Source organism: Alligator sinensis, unplaced genomic scaffold, assembly GCF_000455745.1.
Source record: "Alligator sinensis unplaced genomic scaffold, ASM45574v1 scaffold281_1, whole genome shotgun sequence".
In the NCBI taxonomy this organism is placed as follows: Eukaryota; Metazoa; Chordata; order Crocodylia; family Alligatoridae; genus Alligator; species Alligator sinensis.
In genome coordinates, this window is record NW_005842306.1 from 49,249 (window position 1) to 62,725 (window position 13,477).

At 45.1% G+C, this 13,477-nt stretch overlaps 1 protein-coding gene across 17 annotated transcripts in view; it reads right to left on the reverse strand.

The window, feature by feature from the left end:
• FOXN3 (forkhead box N3) overlaps positions 1-13,477 on the reverse strand; it is a 219,176-nt gene that overhangs the window by 18,176 nt on the left and 187,523 nt on the right. The window contains exon 5 of one of the 17 annotated variants that reach the window (XM_025209770.1): positions 11,774-11,810. The exons of the other annotated variants lie outside the window; for them this stretch is intronic. Coding sequence (XP_025065555.1) covers positions 11,789-11,810 — 22 coding nt within the window. The 3' untranslated portion in view covers positions 11,774-11,788. Of the gene's footprint in view, positions 1-11,773; positions 11,811-13,477 lie in introns of those variants that run through there. 17 annotated transcript variants of the gene reach the window in all.

The following is a 13,477-nucleotide window of genomic DNA, read 5'->3' on the forward strand; positions in this document are numbered from 1 at the left end:
GTTCACTGAATGTTGGCTACTAGCCTCATATTCTAATCCCAGCTCTAGCACTAACTCCCTATGTAGCTGGGGCTAGTCATGTTATCTACCATATTTTCTCAAATCCAAAATAACTTCAAATTTAAGATGAGTCTCCAATAATTCAGATCTATATGGGGCAAATGTATAAATTTGTTACAGGTTTCTATGTATAGAAGCTAATTATCAGAGGGTTGTCTTAAACAAATGCCCCTCCCCAACCACTGAAACAGGGAAAGCAGCAGTAGTAAGGCAGATGGTCACCTTGCCCTCTGCCATCCCCACTTGTCCCCCCTGCACTTTTAATCCCCCATGGTACCTGCGGCCCTGTTGCCTGCTCTCCCCCCACTCCCCGCATATGGCCTCCCGCAGCCTCTGCCTCTTCTTGCAACTTCTGCTACCTGGCTGCTCCCCACAGCCACTGCCCTCCTGCTTTCCTGCTGCAGCCTCTGCTCCACACTGCCTCTGGCTCTCTTCCCACCACTTACTGTCAGGTGCATCCCTGGGTCCATTCTCTCCCAGGGGACGAAGCACATGGAAGCTCCAGCCCGTCCAGCCACACAGCAGCATCCTACAGCCAGAGCTGCAGCCATTGCTGCTGCTGCTGCATGGCCAGGCAGGGACCAGAGCTTTTATGGCTCCATGCCCTGGCAGAGAATGGACCCAAAGCTGGAGCCGGACCCAGAGAAGGCAAGGGGGAAGGAGGCTGCTGCAGCTCTGACTGGCCCTGACCAGGGCTGGGTGCAGAGTCAGAGCCACAACAGCTGCCTGCCCCAACCTCAGCCTTGTACTCAAATCCAAAATTAGGGGCTCCCCCCAAGATGGGGAAACAACTTCATCTTGGATTAAAGTAAATACAGTATATGCCCCAGTTTCCTCATTTATAAGATATAAATATTTCTTATCCACCTGCCCTGCAGTTTTGAGGGCAGTTTATAAATAACTGCTGGAGAGAGCTTTGAAACATAGTATTAGGTAAGGAATAAGTATTTTGAAGTACATGCAGCTAATGGGAGAATAAAAATATACTGCACTTTTACTATGCACTTCTTCATTTTCTTTTTTTCTGATGGAACACAAAGAACTCCTGGATAGAAAGATACCTATTTTTTGTGATGCTGCTTGTGTCTTGATTTATTACCACATGCTATTAGGCAATTGCTTAATAGTCTCCTGGGCTAGGGACAGAAGTTATACAATAAACCAGTTTAAGTGATCACAAACTGGTTGAAACTTGTAACAAAACAGAAGCTCAGTGCACATAAACCAGTTTCATAATGGCTGAAGCTAGTTTAAGAGAAACCTGGTTGAATACAGTATCAGACTTAACTGATTTGGGTCAAACCAGTTTATGAAACTTCTGTCCCAGACCCCTTCCTGGTTTAAGTTAAATCAGAGTCCCCCAGCAGCCCAACATGCTTTCCAGCCCTGGGGTGGGCTGGGCTGTGTTGTCTGCTCCAGAGAGAAGAGCTGACCCCACCCCTCTGATCCCTAGCTGGAGCAGGGAGGGCTGGCTGCCAAGGGGGTGGGAAGGGGGCAAGCCCAGCTGTGGGTGCAGCCCAGTCTACAGGGGAGGAGAGGACTGCCCCTACCCCAGGCAAACCTTGGCTGGGGTCTGGGACCAGGGAGGGGGGCTAAACACCTCTTCGCTGGCTTAAATTTACTGCTGGCTGCGACTGTAGACTACAAATCCCAGAGACACCTGGAAACAGGAAGAGGAAGTGATGAACAACCCTGCAGAGTCCTGCTACTGTGATTCTGAACTGCAAATCCCATAGACCTTGGGGGCAGCAGGAAGAAGAAGTGAACACAGCCAGAGAACCATGCTTTAGCACTCCCTGGCTTCTAGCCTGATCCAGTGCAGGCATGTGGCTGCATTTCCTACATCAAAGGTAAAATGTCTGTTCATTTCTGTTTCAATTTAATCTGTGCAGTTTAGGCTAACCTGCAAAGACTGAATCAATTTCCAATGCACAGGAAAAAGTGAACTTGCTAAATGGGTACTTTGCGTCAATTTTTCACCAGTCCCACAGGATGCCCCTGCCCACTGTGGGTCAGGAAAGCCCAGGTGAGGGAGATTCCTTGCCTTCCACTGAAGCTGACCTCTTGAAGGAACACCCTGACAGGCTGGATACCTTCAAGTCAGCAGGCCCTAATGGGTTACACACAAGGGTACTCAAGTTGCTGGCAAGCATCATAGCTCAGCCCCTGGCACAGATCTTTGAGAGCTCTTGGCACTCTGGTGAAGTGCCCGAAGACTGGAAGAGGGCCAATTTTGTGCCTATCTTCAAGAAAGGGAGGAAAGTAGATCCAGCAAACTACAGGCCCATCAGCCTGACCTCTATCCTGGGGAAGGTCTTGGAAAAGATTATCAACAAGGCCATCCTTAACAGACTAGCTGACAGCAGTATCCTGAGGGATACCCAGCATGGGTTTGTTGCGGGTAGGTCTTGCTTCACCAATCTCATTTCCCTTTACGACCAGGTGACCTATCACCTGGACAAGGGGGAAGAGATTGATGTTGTATATCTTGACTTCAAAAAAGCCTTCGATCTGGTATCCCATGATCACCTCTTGGCAAAACTGGCTAACTGCAGCTTTGACCTCACCATGATCCGCTGGCTGGGGAACTGGCTCCGCGGCAGGACCCAGAGGGTGGTGGTTGACGGGAGCCAATCATCTTGGTGCGTGATCACCAGTGGGGTCCCTCGAGGCTCTGTCCTAGGGCCTATACTATTTAACATCTTCATCAATGATGTGGACATTGGTGTTACAAGCAGGCTGGCCAAGTTTGCCGATGACACCAAACTCTGGGGTAAAGCATCCACACCTGAGGACAGGAGGGTGATCCAGGCAGATCTTGACAGGCTCAGAAAATGGGCAGACGAGAATTTGATGGTGTTCAACACTGAAAAATGAAAGGTTCTCCACCATGGGAGGAAAAACCCGCAGCATGCTTATAGGCTCCGCCGGGCTACGGCGGGTTGCGCAAGCAAATCCCGGGCCGTCATTCTCCCATTGTACTTGGCCTTGGTGAGGCTGCAGCTGGAGTACTGCGTCCAGTTTTGGGCCCCACAATTCAAAAAGGATGTGGAGAAGCTTGAGAGGGTACAGAGGAGGGCCACGCACATGATCAGAGGTCAGGAAAACAGACCTTATGATGAGAGGCTGAGAGCCATGGGACACTTCAGCCTGGAAAATCACAGGTTCAGGGGTGATCTGGTGGTCACCTATAAGTTTATCGGGGTGCACATCAGGATCTGGGGGAATGTCTGTTCACCAGAGCGCCTCAAGGGATGGCAAGATCAAACAGTCACAAACTCCACCGTGACCAATTCAGGCTAGACATAAGAAAGAACTTCTTCACTGTCCAAACCCCCAAGGTTCGGAATAGACTGCCACTGGAGGCGGTTCAAGCACCCACTTTGAACGCCTTCAAGACATATTTGGATGCTTATCTTGCTGGGATCGTATGATCCCTGCTGACTTCCTGCCCCTGGTGGACTCAATGATCCTCCGAGGTCCCTTCCAGCCCAAATGTCTATGGAATCTATGATTCAGCTTCAAGCTTTTTGAATCTCTGTACTTAGCCCTGGTGGTGGGGAGAACTGACTTCAAGTGCTCCACCGTGGGCAGAGGGCAAGGATGTCAGGTGCTGCTGCTCTGAAAGGCAGCGCATAGCAGACTCTGCATAAAGGACATCTGTGCAAATGACCTGATCTTGGCCTCCATAAGCAGAGATTGGGACATCACAATGACACTGTAGAAAAGCAGAAGACCCGTTTACAGATACACAGGAGCTCAGTATTAACACAGGCTGGTGGGGAGATGTAAATCTATCAGTTAGAGCAGCAACGTCAAACTACACCTTTGGATAGGTGGGGGTGGAAAGAATGCGAGTTCCCTGCATCTTACCTGTTTAGAAACAGAAGGCTTAGGCTTCTCCTAACGGAACACATTTCACATGAGAAATATAGAAGTGTCACTTGTTCATGCCTGTTTTAATTCATCTTGATATTACAGAATTTCCCCCCACCTTTAATACTAGATGGAGACACAGATCTGGAGAGCTAGTAGCTTTGTGTGGTAACTGCCTAAGCAACTATACCTCAACAGCAGTATACCTAACATTTAAGAATAATAAAAAAACCCAACAACCTAGATGAAACAGGCTGCCATGCCAAGTCCAAGTTCTACTAAAGTCAGAAAGAGTCAAATTAGGGTGACTGGCTTTATGGCCATCAGACAACTCTAACATAGAGGGGGTGCATGCACATGTTGCAGACCTGCGCAGGGCAGTTCTACCTAGCTGCAGCTGCCATGGCAGTACCTGGATCATAGCACTCCTGAGGAGATCTTGCTCTACCCAGTTGAGAGCCACTGTCATAGGATAGTCATGTAAACTTAGTGGCACACCAGCTTTTGATTGTATTTCATTTTATAGACATAGTAATGCATGGTACTTCTGCACTTGAAGCCCAACTTGTCTCTCAGGCTCCACAACCCTGTATTCCACCAACAAGGAACTATTTGAAATCGCTGGGCCAGGTACCACAGTGATTAAGAGACATGCAAAAAAACTACATTAAAAGGAGGAATTTAAGATTGCAGGATCAAGCCCTTAAAAGTCGGGAAGTTCCATTTCAGATTTTCTGCACAATTTTAACTCTGACTCTCTGTGTACATATTATGTTTGTGTGACCGTTCTCAGTTACATGATCATGAACTGTATTTTTTTTCTGAATAAATCCATTTCATTCAGTGCACAGCATAGGAAGTGCTTAAAGAATGAGGGATATGTTCAATATATCTTTTTATCCTGATCGTTCAGTTTGTGGCACTATACCTTATTCACTAAGCACCATTTGATCCCTGCACCAAATATGAATTTACTGATGTATGGAGTTTTCTACGGTGCTTATCAGCAAAATAGCCAAGCTTCTCAAATATCAATTAGTTTGTCCTTAAGATCTCCTCCATGGGATATAGTTTTATAGATAGTAAACTAAGATGTAGAGAAATTAGAGAAAGAATTTTCATTTACATTTTGACAAGAAATTGTTGGCAATTTATGTTTTCTTAAAGTTAGTCTCCCAAATGCCTTTTTTTCATTTACTAACTTACTTTAGTACATCTCATACAGGACACCTCCCAGTTAACTTGTACATTTTAGTTACCTGTGCTTATTTGCACAATACTGGTACCTGCCACTTCAAAAATTCCCAGACTAATTAGTGATACTATAATAAGTCTAAAATATTCATATTCTTCAAAGGTTCTACATGGATAAGACCACCACCCTGCAATGCTAAGCAAAACAGTTACACAATACTGAGAAAATATTCCCTTTATGACCCCCAAACTTTCTCTTAATTATCTGTATCCCAAAGAAAAACTGCTATAATGACTAATTTTCTCTTTCTTCATCTGCTAAACTCTCCAACCAGCTGCCATGATACTGAGAATACCCAAAATCTATTTTTAGTTCACTTTACAGTATTCTACTGATTTTCTCAAGAGACAATAACTATACAGGTAACTCATTAAGCAGAGATGACCTTCTCAAAATTTATGCCAAGAGATCAACCCCCTCTGTCCCTCGCGCTCTCTCTCTGCCTGATATTTTCAGGTGACTGATTAACACTTTACATAATTACCATAACAGAAAAGAAGTCACATTTCCACAAAATACTATTATTTTGACAAATCCAGTCTTCCTTTGAAGAATCAGCTACATGGTCCACCTTCTCCCAGAGCTAAGCTTGCTGCTTTTCCCTACCCTGTTCCATAGAAAGAAGTGACCCAAGAACTCTGTACCTTAGAACAAACTGGATTCTCCACCTCAGAAGAAAACCAAGAGCAGCAGCTGTGCTCATCTTCAACTTCTCTATAGGAGTCCTATATCACCACCTCTATCATGCTTACTGTGATTCCAGGTTAGAAACTTGAGGGGAAAAAATATAGTCAAAATAATGAAGTATCTTAAAACTAAATTCTAAAGCAACTACCTTCCTCTACTATTTTCAAAGTTTTTTTGGTTTGGTTTTTTTTATGAGAGGGTTTGCTGGTTCTCTTGAATCAAATGTGATCAGCTATATATACCCTAAACTATTCAAAAGTTTTCCAGCAGTTTTCATTTTATCTACTCCTGCCACAGTTTGGGAGGGGGGTTGAAATTTTCAAAACACTTTTACCTCCTGCTCAGATATCACTACCATGAGTATTGGCAATTTTCCACCCCTTATTTTACCAAATTTGCTATCACAGGTTCTCAAAGCTCCACATCTGAGCACTTAAATTAGTTCCAGCTCTTGGAGCATATCAGCAAACTTGCATTCCAGATGTGGTCTTTAGTGAAATTTTCACACTATGAAGCTGTTTCAGTTGCCCCCAAGCAAAGGAAGACTCTGCTCGGTGTTCCACAGGAAAATACTGTCTGCTTTTTGAGCTAAAGATGAATCTCTCTATTCTTTACTAACAATGAGTGTTCTGTAGGAGGCACGATACTGTTCATGTTTTTTGGGAGCCTTGGAGTTCTACAGTTAAGGCAGGGCTTGGGCTTGATCAGTAGTGGTATTGAAGATTACCTAGATTCGGGTTAACAAATCAAGAAGTGTGTTGACTCTATATCAGTTCTTTCTTCTTCCTCCTCCTCCCATCTTCTACCACCCCTACCCAAGTACTCCACCAGTATTCCAGTATGTCAGAGGATGTTGTTTTACTGGAAAGTTTAAACAGAAGTCCTGACAACTTACAGGCTTTTAAGATCCAATGAAATGAAAGTGTAGATGGGCTAATAATCTCTTTCTGGAGGAATTCTAGCTGAGCAATTACATTTTGCCTACCTCAGATCCCCCGCTTCAAGTAGAGTACAAAAGTCATCTTTCCATTAGACCCCAAGCTGTCATACAGCATGTTGGTGCACTACAGATGCTGCAACCAACTTCAATAGGCAGAAACATTTCACTGATCAGTAATTATTTTTGGTGCCAATAAGTGTTTCCAGCTAATGGCAAAAACTCCTGACGAGCAACCAGCAAAAAGACAACTTCTCTTTCAATAATTAATCCCTGAAGCAAAGCTGTTCGTTGAATCACTTTAAATATGGATAATCATTTCCTGTAACCTAAATCATTGTCTATTGTTCATAAATTAAAAAAAAAAGCCACACACCTATACCCTGACAGCAACCAATTCTCTTTTGTGCTCTTGCATAACAGCAAGTCACAGGTAGCATGAAAATGCTTTTCAGACATCAGCTAATGATTGTATTGAAACAGTTCTAATCCATTGTGAAAGCAATGGGACCTAACTTCTTAGCATTAAAGAGGCAATTAATTTGTGGTGTATTCATTCACTACAAGCAATTAAGCAGAAACACATTCTTCAAAATTGGAAACACAAACACTCCTCTGCCAGATTCCCATTCAACTCCAGGTTCTTCTATAAAGCTTTTGGGTAAAAGGCTGGCTCTCCCCATTTTACAGTACCATATATGGGACATTACTGGAATTCTGACCATCAAAGAAGTACTGCTTAAGTGTTGGATTAGAGTATTGGATATGAGCACTTCAATGCCAAACATTTCAGATGACTATTCAGCTGGATCAGAGACCAATGCCAAGCCTCACTTCAAGTGGTACATGCCACTACCATACACTATCCAGCGTTTAAGGATCACAAGACTGTAATATAAGTTAACAGAAATTATGCCTTCCTTGTACCCAAGCTTTAGAGTAATGATGCTGCTCCCTAGCTGCAACAGGCCTTGAAGCATGGAAATAGCCCCACTTGGTTTCTTCCTCTGTTCATCCTTCCCATCTTTCAAGTTCTGCTGCTTCCCTCCCCACTCCTCACCCTAGAAAATGATCATATGTAGAGAATGATCAAGCACTTTTCTCCTCCTGTAATTAATCCCTTTCAGGTTTTTTACTATTTTGTGTTTTAGAAAGCTCACAGTTATGGGGTAGCACCTAGGCAGGAAGGCACTTCACAGCTAAAGTTCTTATTAAACAAAGTTGGCCCAGGCCCACATACTTCAGAACAAGAGCGACAAGTAACTGTACACATTCTCATTCTTTGTATTAAAACCATATTGGCCTCTCTCTTTCAAGTAGGTTGTGAAGACAGAGGTGGCAGGTTTTTCAACAACACAAAAGGTTATAAAGATGGCAGAGAGAATTAAAGTTTTCCAATATTTGCTTCTGAAAGGTGTCAGTAAGCAAGGAACTTTTTCCTTTTCCTCTGAAGAACTTCAAGCCTCCCCTCCCCTCAATGAACATAAAACCAACACAGCTGGGTCATTCAGCTTTGATGTCTTGCAGGATGAAAAATTGATCTCCTCTGCTGAAAGGTGTTACACAAGCTGCATAATCCAAAAATAACGGTCAAACTGGACAAGCATGGAGAGTAATGGTGGCAGTAAGAATCCTGCTAAACTTTCAAAAGCTTAAGATGGTTATAGCCATTTGCCTACAGCAGCGGGTCTGGGGGTGGGGCAGAGAAACAAAAACAAGGTACGTGGCAGATCTTAGCCCTTTCATCATGTGGTCAGGCAGCGAACTCCAAACTTACTGACGTACCTGGCTGTTAGTTATTGGCCTTTTGTGTCCATGGTGCCACATTCTCTTCAGCCTGAAAACTCTGCAAGACATAGTTCATGACCACTTCACACCCTGCGAGTCCAGACATCCCAGCAGAGTCCTCCTCTTTTTCTCATACAGTTAACAAAAAATTTATTGTCAAACCAAATACCAAGCCAAATTCAATGCTTTGCAAGAAATATTTAAGTTTTATAGATTATCAAATGATCCAAGAAGTCACAAGAGCCTTCTGTTTAATTTGAAAATCTGATTGCTGAGTAAACAGGACACCACTTTTTTTTCATAAGTGATACTATAAATGTGTGTACCTGTCAGCACAACTGGTTCTTCCCATCACACCTACACACATGCTACTTTGTGATATCATTAGCACTAATGCTATTTCAATAAGGCTACAGTGTTACTTATCACTCTGCTGACAGAGGAAGGAAGTTAGTGAGGAGATTTTAGTTATTAATTGTATCAGGAGCTCTCTAACTTGCATCCCTAATCAGAGTCTATTTAACAGCAGCTATTATTATAAATTGATCATTATAAATTAATGAGGCATTTTATATAATTAGCAGTTATAAAATTATAAATGCAATCTTTATTAATAAATATATGGGTGGTCTTAAATGTTTTAATTCATAGAATCAGAGAATCAAAGCACCGAAAAGGATCTGTAAGGTCATCAAGTCTGGCCCCCTGCCATTGGCAGGTTATTGGGCTCAAACAAGCTCAATGAGGTTCTTGTCCAGCCTCCTCTCGAACAACTCCCAGGATGGTGACTGTACCACCTCTGCTGGGAGCGTGTTCCAGATTCTAGATGCCCTAGAAGTTTTTCCTTATGTCCAACCTAAATTTTTCCTCAATTAGCTTGGTCCTCATCCTGCCTGGAGGTGCCTTTCTGAAGAGTTGCTCCCCTAGTTCTTGGTGTTCACCCTTGACATACTTGTAGGTGGCTATCAAGTCACGTCTCAGTCTTCTCTTGCTCAGACTGAACAAACCCTGTTCCCAGAGTCTCTCCTCATAGGGCCTAACCTCTAGGACCCTAATCATATGAGTGGCCCTTCTCTGTACCTTTTCGAGCTTATCCACATCCTTCCTAAAGTACGGTGCCCAGAACTGGACACAGTACTCCAGCTGTGGCCTCACCAATGCAGAATAGGAGGGGGAGGAGCACCTCTCTGGATATGTTCACAACACATCGGCTGATGAACGCCAGAGTTCTACTTGCCCTGCTGGGGACTTCATTGCACTTTTGACTCATGTTCATCTTCTGGTCGACTGATTCCCCCCAGGTCCTTTTCAGATGCAGTGACAGCCAGTGGACCACCACCCATTGTATAGCTGTGGAGAAGGTTTTTCCTACCCAGAGGAAGGGCCCAGCACTTGTCCCTGTTGAACCTCATTGATTGCATTCAGCCCATAGGACCAGGTCTGTCAAAGTCATCCTGGATCCTTACCCTGTCTTCAGATGTGCCCCCACATTTCTCCACAGCTTGGTGTCATTCACAAACTCAATCACTGTGCTTTCCACTTCCTCATGCAACTCACTGATCAAGATGTTAAAGAGCACAGGCCCTGGGGGACACCACTGGAGACAGCCCTCCAGGATGAAGCCAACCCATCGGTTACAACTCTCTGGGATTGGCCTCTGAGCCAATTGCCAACCCACTTCAAGTGCCTCAGGACATTGGTACTCATCTAGATGTCCCCTACTTGAAAGTCCTCCCTTGGGTCATTTTGGCCAGGGGATTTGTGTACAGCAGTGGAGTCTACCCTCTCTCCCCCCTGGACACGCCAAGTTTAAAGCCTTCCTCAGCAACTCGACGATTCTCGTACAGAAGAGCTTCTTCACTCGGCCCATGAGGCGAATACTGTCTCTAGCATGTAGACCACTGCTGTTGAACTGCATGCTGAAATCGAGGAATCCAAAACCAACCTGGTGACACCATCGCTGAAACCTTTAGTTGATTTCTTCAATGCACTTCTCCCTCCAATGGCCATGGACTCTAACTGGGAGGATTGAGAAGACCACTTGTGCTCCTAGTTCCTTGAGCTTCACCGCCATGAACTTGCAGTTGCTCATGAATCATGATTCTCCTTGGAGTTGTTTCTTGCCATGTTGTTGGCGCCCACGTGGACAAGGAGCATAGGGTACTGGTCCATAGGATGAACCAGCTTTGGGATACTCGCCGTTACATCTCAGATCTTGGCTCCTGGAAGGCAGCAGACCTCTCAAGCGAAGGGGTCTGGACAACAAATGGCATCTTCTGTTCCCCTCAGCAAGGAGTCTCCCACAACAATCACTCTTTGTTGCTTCCTTAGTGGGGGTAGCTGTTCCTGTCCCGTCTTCGGTGCAGAGGATGCAGATGCCTCACACGTCAATGGTTCATGGCCTGCACAGCTGTTGTGCAGGGCTATTGGTGGAGCAACTGATGCATGTTGTGGCTTTGGGCTTGATGCAACTAATTCCCACGTGCCGTCGGTTGGGGCACCTTGCTCAAGCCCTTCTGCCTGGCCTCCGTGGCATCCTTCTCCAGGTGTAGCACCAGACAATAACCATCAATATCTGCCCTGTGTTCCATGATGGTTCCCATCTGCTCGACTCCTCCTGGAGCTCCTTCACCTGGCCCTCCAGAGTCTCCAGCAGCAAGCACATCCCAGAAGTGGGAGTGCCTGAACCCCAGATCCCAGCCTCCAGCAGATGTGCCAGGCAGCTTCTGCAGCCTGGAGACAGAAGTTCAGTCTGTGTGGAGGCCAGGACCATAGGCTCCATCTGGGTGAAGACCTCTGAGGTACCAAGTGGGGGTGGTCCATCCAGATCAGGGAGCTGAGGGGTGCAGCAAGTGCCCATCACCATGTTGCAGGGTGGGCCCTGTTCACTCAGCTCCTTAGGTGCTCCCAGCTCCACGCTGGGGGTCGGGCAGGTGTCTGCCAGAGGGGTCCACCGGGGGTCTTCACTCTTAGGGGTGCAACGGGCTTGTACCTGTGTCTCCCATCAGGAGCTGGTCCCAATTTGATAAACAACAAACAACATTTTTTCTATATTATGGATAGTGACAGCAACGCTAGTGCTGGTTTCACAGTAAACGCCAAGAACACAGTTCCATAGATATTAGCTACAAAGAAGCAAGTTTGATGTGCTCTCCCTACATGCCGTACAATCTCAACTCCTTTTTTCAAGTATTACAAGTAAGCTTTCTGAAAAAAAAGAAAACATTAAGGTCTTTGATGAGCTGATAGCCTTCCTTAGTGTTTGTTGAAAGTACTTTGATTTTGCAAAAAGTGCTATAAATGGAACCAAGGATCAACTTTATTTAAGGATCTCAAAACCAAAAGGACACAGATCTCCCATTTCAGTCCCTAAACTGGATTGTCTCACTGGTTTGAGCAAAACAGTTGAATTATTTCTTTAACAGAAGAAAGGCACTTTTAGGTCCTATAATCTCATTTCAAATCCCTTTGCCCACTCCCTACTCTTTTTGGCCTTGAAATTGAAATCCTCTTTTAGTAATCTCATGGTAATTGGTGCCAGCACTCCAGTTTCCTGTACCATTTCTTCCCTGTTCCTTCTGCATTGTTCAGGTGCTGAAAAGGACAGCATGCCAGAGTTCAGTGCCCCTGTAACAAATCTGTTTTTATAGAATAACTATTAACAATTAGCAGAAAATAGTTTGTCTTTAAATCTCACAGTTTGAGAAGGAAGATTTCTGCTGAGCCAAAACAAACACACAAACACACACACTTAACTTTTGTTAATGGTGTTCCAAAAACCTGCTGAGGGATCTGCTGCATTGCACAAATGGCACCAAGTCATATAAAGGGCACTGCATCTACCCATTTTCCAAGCCTTTGTGTGCCCACATTCTTAGAAAGGCTGAAGGAGAATGGTGAAAATGACATTTACAAACATCTCTAAAGTTTTGTTCCAACTGCCAAGAAAGGGGGAAGAAGCCAAGTGTCCTGCACACCTTTGGGAGTGGAATACAAAACTGCTTAAAAGAGTTATTGATGTAACAGCGTTAAAGTAGTGTGGGGAAATGAAAGTTTTAGTTTATGAAATATTTAGACTACAATTCCTAGCAAAAAAGAAAGAAAGAGCTTTTTAAACCCAGCCTGCTAGTCTTCAGCCAAATGTGCCCAAAAAAGAACAAAACGGTTTTTTTCATTGAAGACACATGCCCCAGCCAGCAATGGAAGGAGAATTAGCATTTCTGCAGTTGAAAACTCCCTTCAATAAAGCGGAGAGAAAAAAAAGCAAAAAAAAAAAGCTGCCACTGCTTCAAGTTCCTTCCCAGCCAGCCACGGGCTTGACTAGTTTTACATTTTAACACAGCAAGAATAACCCGCTGAGTCTCACTGAAGTTTCACCAGAGTAAGGGCTGCAGAACTGGAATGCTAGATCTTTTTCCGTGTTAAAGCACTTCCACTCTTAGAACTGAAGGACAACAAAAATCTGGACAGGGAAGAGCCTCACCTCTACGTAGAGACGTACTCAAATTGCAGAGCTTGGGGTCAATTTTTTCGGGCTCGCAGCAACCCCAGGCTCTAATTTTTCAGGCAGATAACAGCCACCTTCTCCCTGCACATCTGGTTGGCTGGGGCAGCCAGTAGAGACATGGGCTGCCACCACCCCACTGCTCCCTGGCCCTGCCCTGCTCTACTCCCCACCCAGCTCTGGCATGCATGGGGGGAAGGAGGGGGCAATAAGTCCCTTCCCAACCCCACACAGGTGCAGGAATGGGCTGCTGTCATTGCACTGGCCCTCAGTTGAGCCACACTACCCCTCTGCCCTGCCCCAGCTCTGCTCCTCTCCACCCAGCCCTGCTCCCAGGATGGGCTGCCCACCCCCCCCCCACCCAACCACC